Below are 12,634 nucleotides of genomic sequence, written 5' to 3' on the forward strand. Positions count from 1 at the left end.
GAATCCATACCCATGGGAGGATCACACTAAAAAGTAAACTTCTCACATGCAAAGATATAATGCAGTAGGAACAGGCCTGTCAGAGGGGAAAGCTGAGAAATGAGCACACTTTAATAGTAAAAATCTTGGGTTAGTTTTGTAGGAATAATATGGCAAGGAAGTAAATGCTTTATTGAAAGAGGTTCTACATTAAACAGGTTTCCACCATCTACAAATTTGCTCTAAACAGAGAATTTGATTTTAATACATTCTTAATTGCTAACCATGGTTTAATATTTCATGTGTTAGGACAAAGGGGAGTTCAATGGATTTTTTGGCAACATTTTCACTTCATGGGGTGTAGCTGGGAACAGCCATTGAGTTGACCTTGATTCTTTTTGTTGAATTAAACAGCTTAATCTCTGGGAATGTAACAAACCCAACTTTAATGTTGCACCTCATATCTTCTCTAACCAAATACTTCTGTGAATTGTAGGTAGCCCTTGTTTACCCCAACAATGACCCAGTCATGTTCATGGTGGCGTTTTACGGCTGTCTGCTAGCAGAAGTGATCCCAGTGCCTATAGAGGTACCTCTTACCAGAAAGGTAACGTTGATGCATCTTAGAGGAGTGATCGGCTGGTGTGGGATGAAAACCAAGTCAGACCATCAGCCTCTGATTTGATAGTGTTTCATAATGACCCTCTGCGGCTTTAGCAGTTCTTCTGTCCCAGCACAGTGTGTAAGAGTCATAGGAACGTGCCACTGCAGAGTCTAAAACTGTAAAAAAAAAAAAAAAAGGGGAAAAAAAAAATTCATTGGCTGCTTAGCAGAGTTTTGCTGAACAACTGAAAGAACAGTGTATTCCCTTAGACGTGTGCCCATCACAGTGTCTATAACATGTCCTTGTTAATCTCCCTGCAGCTCCCTTCTGACTTCAGTGGGTGTTGTGGGTGCTCAGCACATCTGAAAAACAGACCCTTATTCCCCGTCATTTCTTGCTGTATAATCCCTGCTCCCAGAAGGGTTTTTTCCCTAATGTTGCTATGTGATTGCCATTCTAAAAGCTGTGACACCATAGAATTTTGTGAGAGGAAACCATAATAGCATCATAATGGCAACCATCCGGCAAGGGTGGTGGTAATGAAATGGTTAACTAGTCTGGTAATGCTGTGGGTTTCTAGAGCTTTGCTTTGCAGCCTCAACATGACAACTGCTGTGGCAACCAAATGAAATTAAAGCTTCTACCTCTATTTGGCCAGTCAGGTCACTTGATCAGCTACTCATTCCAGTGCTTTTATCTTTGTGCAGTAGGGTTAGTCAGTTATGGGGGGGACAGAGAGGGCATATTTATTATTTTGATGTATTATTTCCATTTTCATTTTTTAATTCTTGTTTGAAGATTTAGTGCTTTTCATAGTGAAAATAAACCATTTGAGTGCAATGGTATATGCTGACATCCATCTGAGTAGGCCCGTCTCACCATTGAAATCATCTGCCTTTCGCCTCTGGCCGTTTATGGTTATGCCAGTGCAACATCATCTGTTTTTTTTCCTTGAGAACCAACAGCTTTTCCCACAGTCTTTCCACTTGCATCCCTGGACCTCAGAATTAAGTGAACGGAACAGACTTGCTAGGCAGAATATTAAGTAATCTTCCATATTTTTATAATAGGTTCTCATTTTTCTGTGGACTTTTATTTGCTCACAGAAATACATCTGTCACAGCTGCTCAACCTGCCCTAGGGAACAAATTCTGTCAGCATGAGAGTCCCCATTACACCCAGCATGCCTTCATGATGCATGTTGTTTTCTAGAGCATGTTAATATGACTGTAGCCAATAATCAGTGCCAGACTGTGGTTGTCATTTGAGTTTCAAACCATTGCCAGATGCACATGGGACAAATCAGATGAAACAGAATGTTTGTTTTTCCCCAATGTGGTCCATAATGTTACCATCCAGTTACCAGAGCATTACTGTGCCTTGACTTTTGGTAAGGGTGAAGTTGGCTTCATACTCCCCCATCATCTGGAACTCAGTGATTTTTTTTTTTTTTTTTTTTCCCTTCAGGATGCTGGTGGTCAGCAGATTGGCTTCCTCTTGGGGAGCTGTGGCATCACTTTGGCTCTCACCACTGAGGTTTGTCTAAAGGGGCTGCCAAAAACCCAGAATGGGGAGATTGTGCAGTTTAAAGGTTAGTTCAGTCACACTTTTGTTTTGACCTGTTTGTCCCAGGGCTGAACTCTAAAACTAGCCGTTAGAAGTCAAAAGTCGTGTGCTGTTTTGCTCTCCTTCTGGTTGAGTGGGCAAGGTTTGCAGTGGGGTCGTCGCCTTGTTTGGGACTATGAGTTGCATGCACCACTGAGGCACAAACTTGTGCATGTCTCTGACAAAGCCAGTGTATTGCAGTGGAGATTAGGATGAGGCCACTTTAGAAACCAGCGTTCTCCTAGAAACAGTTCAGCAGTGTTTGGAGAGATAAAAATCACGGTTTCTTTAATGCTACACCAGAGCTGTATTTATAAACACTGCAGGGTCAATTTGTGAGTGGGCGAAGGAGTCCACCACCCCTTGCAAGCCTGAGATGCACTGGTTCATGGGAAGAGGGATGAGTTGTCTAGCTAGTGATCTGCCTTTGTATGTTTGCATCTGATAATCCTAAACCAAGCACAGAAGTTCCCCTTGTCAAGTGACATCAAATTATGAGCGCAAGTTACACAGCACGTCATTTTCTATCAAGTGATCCCTGTGGTTCTGTCGGAAGTAAACCCAATCAAGTCCAAATCACCTTTGGTTTTAAAGCTATGCATTTCCCTCAAATGAATTTGCATTTTGCTTATTTAACTTTGCTGCTGGGAAAACAAGCTATAAGTGAAATGGGCAAATGATCACTTGACCTCTCAAGGTCCCTTCCAGTCCTAGAATCTATGAATCTATGAATCTATTTCAGATGAATATAGATTCTTTCAACAGATACAGGTCTTAAGGTTGCCTTTGATTTCGGCTCTAGGTTGGCCCAGACTCAAATGGGTTGTGACAGACTCAAAGTATCTCTCCAAGTCATCAAAGGACTGGCAGCCCAACATCTCAACTGCAGGAACTGAGCCGGCATATATTGAGGTGGGTAGTGAATGAAGGTCAGAAATGAGCTTCTCTGGGTTTAATTTAATGCACAGAAGCCATCAAAATGGTAGCATTTTCACATGAGCTATGCCAAACTTACCAGTTTCTTGCCAAAACAACACACTTTCATCATGTACAACTTGCCATGATGTTTGTTTTTAGTTATATACCAGTTTGTGGCTTTATTTGTTTGCTGTTCAAAATGCAGAGGAAGACACAATCTCTGCTCCAAAAACAAGTGAAACAATTCAGATACAGTGCATGGGATGATCAGAGAGAGGCTTAATCTGAAAGCGCTGTAGGGTTGCTCACAGGAGTGTATCAACACATCTTAGCTAAGGCTTAATGCTGGCAGACTTGGTACAGTCTAGCCTTTAGCTCAGGGTGCTCCCCTTTGCTCATCTTTTCATTCGGTCTGTTTAATTGTTAGTACTTGGTAACTCTCAGATTTCTGCCTTTGTTTCACATGGCAACACTTTGGATTGTTCACTTCTCATGGCGTGGCCTGTCTGTGCATCCCGGTAATACTAACTGGGAACTACTGCATCCTAAATAATATCAGTGTTTGGGTGACGCCTACCCTATAAACTGCTTTTTCAGTTTGCCTTTTGTATTGCCAGGGCATGGGCTCAGAAGTTACAATAATGCATTAAGCATGAGCAACTTTAAACAAGTGTCCTCATCTTCTCTCTCTTTGGACTTACCTGTACATGTTTAGGGATTGGGACCAGGCCATCTCCATGTCTAAACATGCCTGCCTTTACTTTCCATGGGATAGTCTTTCTCTCCTCCAGTGAATCCTGCTGATGCACCTACACAGTTCCTTTTTAAATGTGACCTCATTCATTAAGGAGAAAACTTGCTCTGATTAATAAGGGCTTAGCCACACTGCAGCCTCCTTTATGTGCAGGGTCCAGAGTAACCAGTTTGATCCCATATAAAATTATGCCGTTTAAATTAGCAGTTACCACTCAAGAAAGAGATATTGGAGTAGTCATGGATAGTTCTCTGAAAACATCCACTCAATGTGCAGCGGCAGTCAAAAAAGCGAACAGAATGTTGGGAATCATTAAGAAAGGGATAGATAATAAGACAGAAAATATCATGTTGCCCCTATATAAATCCATGGTATGCCCACATCTTGAATACTGCATGCAGATGTGGTCACCCCATCTCAAAAAAGATGTATTGGAATTGGAACAGGTTCAGAAAAGGGCAACAAAAATTATTAGGGGTATGAATAGGGGTGCCATATGAGGAGAGGTTAATAAGACTGGGACTTTACAGCTTGGAAAAGAGACGACTGGCGTGGATCAGAGAGGTCTATAAAATCATGACTGGTGTGGAGAAAGTAAATAGGGAAGTGTTATTTATTTCTTCTCATAACACAAGAGCTAGGGGCTACCAAATGAAATTAATGGGCAGCAGGTTTAAAACAAACAAAAGGAAGTATTTTTTCACAAATGCACAGTCAACCTGTGGAACTCCTTGCCAGAGGATGTTGTGAAGGCCAAGACTATAACGGGGTTCAAAAAGAACTAGATAAATTAATGGAGGATAGGGTCCATCAATGGCTATTAGCCAGGATGGGCAGAGATGGTGTCCCTAGCCTCTGTTTGCCAGAAGCTGGGAATGGGAGACGGGATGGATCACTTGGTGAGTACCCGTTCTGTTCGTTCCCTCTGGGGCACCTGGCATTGGCCATTGTCGGAAAACAGGATACTGAGCTAGATGGGCCTTTGGTCTGACCCAGTATGGCTGTTCTTATGTTCTTATTATTTTTGGTGCTTTCCAGTACAAGACCAGTAAGGAAGGCAGTGTGATGGGGGTGACAGTGTCTCGGATTGCCATGCTGTCTCATTGTCAGGCTCTGTCTCAGGCTTGCAACTACTCTGAAGGTGAGTAGTGTCACAGGGTGCATATGTGCAAGAAGGGGTAAAAGCTCAGCTCGCTGCAAGATCATTCTTTCCAGTGCTCAGTTAGATGGATTTTAAAAGTTTAAACAAACTATCTCAGAAATTAAAAATCGTAACTTAAACGTCGCCAAAGGTCAACCCATAATTATCTCCACCTCAGCCCATGCCCTGCCCAACAGGCTTAACAGAGAGGGACAAAAGGTGAGCTTTGCAGTGTGCATGGAGGTTTACAAATCATGACTTGGTGAACTGGGGGATGGAAGGGGCAGAATTGCACAAGCCCCAAACTTGAGGATCCTTTTTCAAAGAACATCCTGCCACCGGCTCCCTTTCACTTGCATTGAAGGAGCTCCTGCTAGATTGCCTCTGCTCACCTCCATACTGGCAATGCGCGCACACACCATGGCCTCTCAGATAATCAGGTCTCAAACCAGTTTGGGCCTTACGGATTAAACCCAGGTATGGAGAACAGAAGTTACCAGTCATGATGCACAAAGTTCTTTCTGTAGGAAGTGTTTTGGTCTACTCTACCTACAAAATCAGTCCTTTATGTACCCAGTATCTCAGAGCTTCTTTAATGAGCTGTATGTCATCTTTTCTGTTTGACATGCAACTGTATTCCTTTTGGGAGCCATTCCATTCATTTCCACTGCTGCTGAGGGTCAGTCTACCTAGGCATTTGAATGATGGCTCTGTAACCTCTTTCCACTCAACAACTCATGTATAAGGAGACTAGGACTCTCTGATATTACAGTGATTAATGTGATATAAAAGCCCAGAGATGCCAGATGTTATATTCTTGCAGCTGTCTGTAAGGTGTTCCTTCCCTTAATTTCATATTTTGTTTTAAGTAGGTCTGCTCTGTGTCTTATCACCCTTTTTATTGTGCTCTGTGTATGCACCTGAGTGTGCCTGTTTTGTATTATCCATAACAAGGAGCTTGGGATCTATTTAATAATGCATAAGAGAGCAAACGGACTAGGCTACACGCTTGCTGTTTGCATAATGCTGCCAGTCTGTGCTGCCATGGAAAGGTGTTTGCATGGTGTCTAAGTACTGTATGAAGCGCTTAAGAAATAATTGGCACTTTGAGTTTGCCAAGCTTAAGGGAAACAGTGATCTTTAAATGTTTGTAAAGAAAATGCCAAGGTGAAAAAACAAGGGTTGTGTCCTCCTCAGCTTCAAAGTTCCTGGCATCTGCCTGAAAAGAGCCACTTAGCCTCCTGGTTTGGGAGCCCAGCAGGGGCTGTCTCAGGGAGCTAACTTGACTTTGCATTAGGAAAAGGGCAAGTTCCAGTATAAGTAATACAGCTGCATCTACCCAGTTACCTGCCAAATTTCTTATTGATATCACAACTTTCCTCTTCCAGGTGAAACCATAGTGAATGTTCTGGATTTCAAGAAGGATGCAGGGCTCTGGCATGGCATGTTAACGGTGAGCTGGTGCTTCAGGGAGAAAACTAGCAGGATGGTTGTTCTGGGTATTTTATAGCCCTTCCTGATTACAATGTGAAGTAGTGTTTGAGGAGGAGAGTTGGGCCCAGTCTGCTCTCAGATCCAGTTTTATGCACTCCTGTTAGTGCAGATCTGCTGGCAGGAGCAATAATGTCTTCTCCCTAGTCGTCATACTCTGTTCATTCAAATGATGCTTTGAAATATTAACTGCAGGAAGTGCACAAGCTTTACCAGGCACTGGGGAGGGGAAAGGAGACTCCCATCTCTGATTTATATTGAATGTTTTGTTGGCCCTTTCCCACAAGTCTTTCTGCTTTCCAGAATGTAATGAACAAGCTGCACACCCTTAGCGTGCCCTACTCGGTGATGAAAACCTGTCCTCTCTCCTGGGTGCAGAGAGTTCATACCCACAAAGGTAACACTGGCATTCCTTAAGATTCTAGCATGTGGCTTTCCAGACGAACATTTGTGGGGCAAGACAAACTGCACTTCTGTTTAAAGCTTGGGAGCCTGCCTGATTGCTAGTCAGAAACCTACTAAGTGGGCCAAAACCCTGGATTCTCTTCCATGTGTGCACAGGGCAGGCCACAGAGAGCTTGATGGGGAATCCACAGGTTTGTATGCTGCAAGATGGTGCTGGTAGGCCAGGGGAATGGCGTCAGCATGCAGGGGCTGCTAATCCCAAGAGCTAACTGAAACAAAAGGAGGGCCACAGTCACTCTGCCTAGTATATAATAGCAGTTTTGACCTGGCAGTGTGGGTGCCCTATCTCCCGTATGAGAGGATTCCATCCCTGCAACCTCTTTTACTTAGCCTTCAAATGGACAAAAGGATTTGGGTCCCTGAGCTGAAGATACTTGCCCTAGTGGGAGGCTACTGGTGTTAGGCCCCTGCAGTTTCACTGAAACAAGCATTCACCGAATGGTTTTATTTGTACTAATTTCGTTTGCTCCCTTCGTTTGCAGCGAAGGTGGCTTTAGTGAAGTGTCGAGACCTGCACTGGGCCATGATGGCTCATCGGGACCAAAGAGATGTCAGCCTGAGTTCTCTGCGGATGCTGATTGTAACTGACGGTGCTAATCCCTGTGAGTATTCCCTCACATGGCTGCCATGAGAGGTTCCTCTGCTTTCAGTAACTTCTGTGCATGCGCGGTGGTTGAACCCCTGATTTGGGGAGGCAAGCTCGCCGGCCCTGCCCCTTCTGCCCAAGGCCCTGCCCCTGTACCCCACATGCCGGAGCCCCGAAACCCACCTCCCACACTGTAAAAGGAGAAGCCCTGACACAGGGGGCCCCCGCAACCGGAGGAGCCCCAGCCTGCCTGCCCCGGCCACATTGGGCCGAGCCACCGGCCTGAGCACCAGGCCAAGCTGCCAGGCTCCCCCCACCCACCAGAGTCGGGCCGAGCTGCCAGCCTTTCCCAGGGCTGGGCAGGACCGAGTCTGCTGGCCCCCTAGTGCCAGCCCCACGGCCAAGCTGTTGGCCCCAGCACTCAAGGAGGAGGGACGTGGCAAGCAGCGGGGACGGGAGTGTGGGGTGGGGGTCTCGGGGAAGGGCTGGGGCCACCTCGGCCCAGGTGGCAAGGCCTTCCCTGGCCTATTTTACCAGCCACCCTTGCTTTTGTGTACTGACTTCTATCAGGAGTAAACTGAGGCAGCTGTCTGACAATCCAAAAAGGCAGCCTCAGTGCCCCCAGAGCAAGGGTAAAGGATTTCAGGCTCCACATCCAACCCAGAGTCCCCCTGCCAGTTCTAGGCTTGTACAGTCAGATTTTCCTATTTTTAAAATGCTTCTCTCCAAGACCCACACAAAGAAGGGAAACTACCTGACGCCACAGAGCAAACAGTGCAATTCATGATGCCAAGAGCCATCAAAACCTTACCAACTGTGTGTCTCAAATACACAAACTGGGAATGTACACAGGGAATCCTTTCCCCTAAACTTTCAATTACAGTAACTATAGATGAAAGGTGTTCAGACAGAAGGGTGATTTGTGTGAAGTTGCTGGTGTCCCTTCAAGTGTGAATCTTAAGGATGGTATTGCAAGAGGTGATAGGAACAGAGGACTTGGCCAGGCAATGGGGGCAGCTGGATGCTCTGGTATGTAATATAGAGCGTTCTGGCAGAAAAAGATTAAAAGGTTAGTGCAGTGACTTGTCTAGCAGACAAGAGAATAGGAATAGGCACATTAGCTGGCAATGTAGGTGGGGGGGTATGGGGTGTGAGTGGTTCTAAATTGCACACAGGGGATGTGTGTTTTTAAGATGGCATTGAAAGAAATGAGCAACAGATCTTCATGGCATACTGGTGATTATGGGGCTTAATGAATGTCTGTCCAGATGGCACTGACTGGAGGAGTGAGATTTGAATACAATTCGGGCTGTTTTGGATTTGTGCGGTGGAAGGAAATGGAGCCAGTGGATGTGCGTTAGTATGGGGGAGACGGGGAAGATGTTTGTAATGTAATATTGTTCCCTGAGTATCTCTATACGTACAAACTCTGGAACAGACTGGGAGGAAGATTGTTCGGGCCTTAGCCAGCAAGGCATTAGTTTAAAGTATGAAGTGTTTTTCTGATTTGGTTAGTTCTGTACCAAAACTGATCCCCTTACGGTAGGGATAGGTGCATAAACACATTAGCTTTCAAAAAAGCAAATCTGGAAGTTGTTTAAAAGAATGTGGATGGAAAGTTGACATCTTTTTTTTACCCATGCAGCAGTTGAACCCCTTAAATCAGTCTCCATTCTGAGGCTTTCCCCAGTAGTATTATTTTGTACAATACTTCTCCCCAAAATTTTTGGGGATGTCCAGGATTACAGAAATACAGTACAACATTATAGTGAAATAAAGTGGCTGCTCTCAGAAAGAGGTACTGGAGTATTATTACTGTTATAGGTGACTGAAGTCTACCTAGGCCTTTTAAAAATTCTACTCTAATGACTTAGAACCCCAAGTTCCATTAACTTTCAGTGACTCACTTAGGCTCCTTAGTGCCTAAGTTACTTTTGAAAAATGTGCCCTTAGTTAGAAATGAGATTTGCAATTCACAAGATCCCTAAATAAAAATGTGCTATTTATTTCCAGGTCATTTCTAAGCATAATTCTTTTTTTTTCAATTTCAAAAACTGTTTAAAATGTTGACTTATCTTCCAGGGTCTGTTTCCTCATGCGATGCTTTCCTGAGTTTGTTTCAGAGCCATGGGCTTAAACCTGAGGCAATCTGTCCATGTGCCACATCTCCAGAAGCAATGACTGTAGCAATACGGAGGTACTGTGATGCATTGATCCTGCTAACCTATGTCCATATTTAAAGGGACATGTTAAAAATGTTTAAATAATTTCCTTTCCTATGTTGCAAGTAATTCCTGAGACGATTGAAACTGAGATAAATTTGAATGTTTTACTGCTTGTTTACTCTTTTTGCATTTTTAGCTGAAGGCAGGAAATAAGGAATAGTCTGTTTCCATTTTGTTGGCAGTTTTTAGTTTCACTTTCAGGCCCTTGCAGTGCTTGAGCTGGAGGAATGTTTGAGTTTTTTGTTTTTGTTTTTTAAACTGCTTCCACTGGGATAAAAAAAAAAAAAGACAAATCATGGAACTGTTTCTATTGGTCCTAGCTTTTATTTTATTCAGCCTAAATATTTAAGTCATATAAGACCTGGCAGTGTCCCTTTAAATAATAGCAGAGTGTGTTGTGTATTGTGCTATATTAGGTGATCCCAGCTAATGTTTGTTCACGTGCATCCAGTGGTTATTATTGACTTCAGTGGGGCTTCTGACATGTTGATGGTGATGCATGAACTCTAGTGCTTGGCTGAATCAGGGCCTTGAAGAATTCTCTCTCAAAGCTATGAGTCTTTGTTCTTCTTTGTCTAGCAGTTAAAAGCCTGGGAGAAGCAGGCATTTATTTTCTCACTTTTGCCAGCAGTAGCTGGTGTGGGGCTGTGCTTCTCTGCAATAGTGTCTCACGTTGTTTTGGGGAAAGCAGTCGTTCTCATACTCTGTTCCTGTCCATTGCCCCTCCCTGCAGTAAACAAAGCAATAATCAGCCAGTCCAGGAGCTGGCACCTACAATAGATTACCCTGATGGCCAGATGGAAGAGCTACTCCACAGAGCTTTTGGCTGGTTTTCCCAATGCTTGCCCTAGCCCAGGACTAAGCTTTTCCAACTCCCTTATCAGCATGGCTCTCCCAGCTGGTATCCCTTACTCTCCCCCAAATTAATTCAGTTGTGAAATAGGATTTCAGTATACGTCGCAAAATGATACATATAGGAACCCAGAAAAGCATCTTTATGTCACTGTGAGGATGTGTTCACTGATGTTTTAGCATGTCCATTTGTTTCCTTCAAGGCCTGGTGTCCCTGGGGCACCCTTGCCCGGAAGAGCCATCCTGTCCATGAATGGGCTAAGTTATGGTGTTATTCGTGTGAACACTGAAGACAAAAACTCTGCTCTCACGGTACAGGATGTTGGCCATGTGATGCCGGGAGGTGAGAGTGCACAGGACCTTATATTTCCATAAACACCCGTTGGCAGATGGCAGGGGCTGAGAGTGAACCTCTGGGGCTGAGACTTTCAAACCTCCTAATGGACATGCAATGCTCATTTAAAACAAACAGCAACTGGGCATTGAGATCCCCAAGCAGCTCTGAAAATCTCAGCCTTGGTTTCTGTTATTGCCTCTGCTGCTGATTTGTGAGTTGCTGGGTCAGCTGCTTAGCTTTTCCTCACTTCATCTTACCTATCTGTGACATGGACAGAATACTTCGCTCCTTCGCAGGGGGTTGGAGGGTCTAGTGTTTGTAAAGCATTGTAAGATCCTTGCATGGAAGTCCTGTCTCAGTGGAAGTCCTGATCTTTAGTAAGTTATTGCCAGGGGCCCAGGCAAATTCAGTAGCATATTCTTTTGTGTTATGCTCTGTGGCAATGCAAACTTTGCAGCTGATCCACGTGGCCCACAGGTTGGTAGTGAAGCCTTTAATTTTAAGGAGCAGTAAGTACCCTGATGAAATGTCCATGCATATTCAGCTGCAGGATTCACGACATTTTCCCACTTGCCACTACTTAATAAAAAGTTAATCATTCTTCATGTGTCAAGTGGTTTTAAAAAAAGGCTCCTGAGCACTGCTTGCTAAGTTGTGTAACGGTGTGTGCTTTGCTCTAGGAATGATGTGTATCGTGAAACCCGATGGATCTCCTCAGCTCTGTAAAACAGATGAGATTGGAGAAATCTGTGTTAGCTCCAGAACAGGAGGGATGATGTATTATGGGCTGGCTGGTGTGACAAAGAACACGTTTGAGGTCTGTATCATATGGTAGATTTTTGCCTTCTCTTGTGTCGCTGGCTTTCACCTACTGCCTTCAGTGTGGAATTGATTTTCTTGCAGAGCCTTTTGATTTCTATAACAACTAATAAAGTGTTAATATTTGGGCTTTATATATGGGGAAATCTTTCCCTAGATGGCTTGTTACAATTAGGAATTGCCTGCACTCCTTTTTTGCTATGACTTCCCACCATGCAGCAACTGACAACAGTGAGAGCTTCTAGTGCAGATAAATTCACTAGCTTTCTGCAAGAATGGGAGCATCAGACATCCAGTGTTTGCTCTACTCCAGTTCATGGTATCAGAAAGCTTGCAAATAGAGAGAAATCTGTGTTTTATCTGGGCTTCTAGCAGCATAATGATTTTTCTATCCCTATGATAGTAGGATTCAGAGGTAGGATTCAGTAAGTGAAGTTCACTCCAGGGGGACACCGTGCTATAGCTGGTAATTTGAGGCTTTACAGAGGAAAACCCAGTAACTGGAGAGGATTTATTTTTTCAAAATTCATTTGCATCTAGTGTGACTCTTGCTGCAGCACACTGATGAGGAAGGGTGTGTGGCGGGGGGGTATATCCAAGGACGAGAGAATCAACTCCCTCAGTATCCTGCCTTCTGTTTCAGGTTATCCCTGTCAACTCGGCTGGTTCTCCAGTGGGCGACGTGCCGTTTGTCCGCTCAGGCTTGCTGGGGTTTGTTGGACCTGTACGTCATAAAGCTTTTGTGCTTAGATTCATGGTTTTATCTTGATGTTAAAAGTAATGGCTTCAAATGCAGGTGGTGACCAAAGCAAACTGTTAACTTATGGTGAATGTTGGGGCAGGTTACTGAGATTGCTT

At 44.2% G+C, this 12,634-nt stretch overlaps 1 protein-coding gene across 2 annotated transcripts in view; it reads left to right on the forward strand.

The window, feature by feature from the left end:
• The window catches only part of DIP2B (disco interacting protein 2 homolog B), a 57,758-nt gene that overhangs the window by 19,340 nt on the left and 25,784 nt on the right, over positions 1-12,634 (forward strand). Inside the window, exons 8-18 of one of the 2 annotated variants that reach the window (XM_034792997.1) lie at positions 476-568; positions 2,051-2,174; positions 2,991-3,100; positions 4,899-5,001; positions 6,390-6,454; positions 6,796-6,889; positions 7,440-7,559; positions 9,626-9,740; positions 10,824-10,963; positions 11,638-11,774; positions 12,420-12,500. In XM_034792997.1, the coding sequence (XP_034648888.1) occupies positions 476-568; positions 2,051-2,174; positions 2,991-3,100; positions 4,899-5,001; positions 6,390-6,454; positions 6,796-6,889; positions 7,440-7,559; positions 9,626-9,740; positions 10,824-10,963; positions 11,638-11,774; positions 12,420-12,500 (1,182 nt within the window). Of the gene's footprint in view, positions 1-475; positions 587-2,050; positions 2,175-2,990; positions 3,101-4,898; positions 5,002-6,389; positions 6,455-6,795; positions 6,890-7,439; positions 7,560-9,625; positions 9,741-10,823; positions 10,964-11,637; positions 11,775-12,419; positions 12,501-12,634 lie in introns of both variants that reach the window. The other variant, XM_034792998.1, reaches the window with a different exon arrangement.

This window comes from Trachemys scripta, chromosome 16, assembly GCF_013100865.1.
Source record: "Trachemys scripta elegans isolate TJP31775 chromosome 16, CAS_Tse_1.0, whole genome shotgun sequence".
In the NCBI taxonomy this organism is placed as follows: domain Eukaryota; kingdom Metazoa; phylum Chordata; order Testudines; family Emydidae; genus Trachemys; species Trachemys scripta.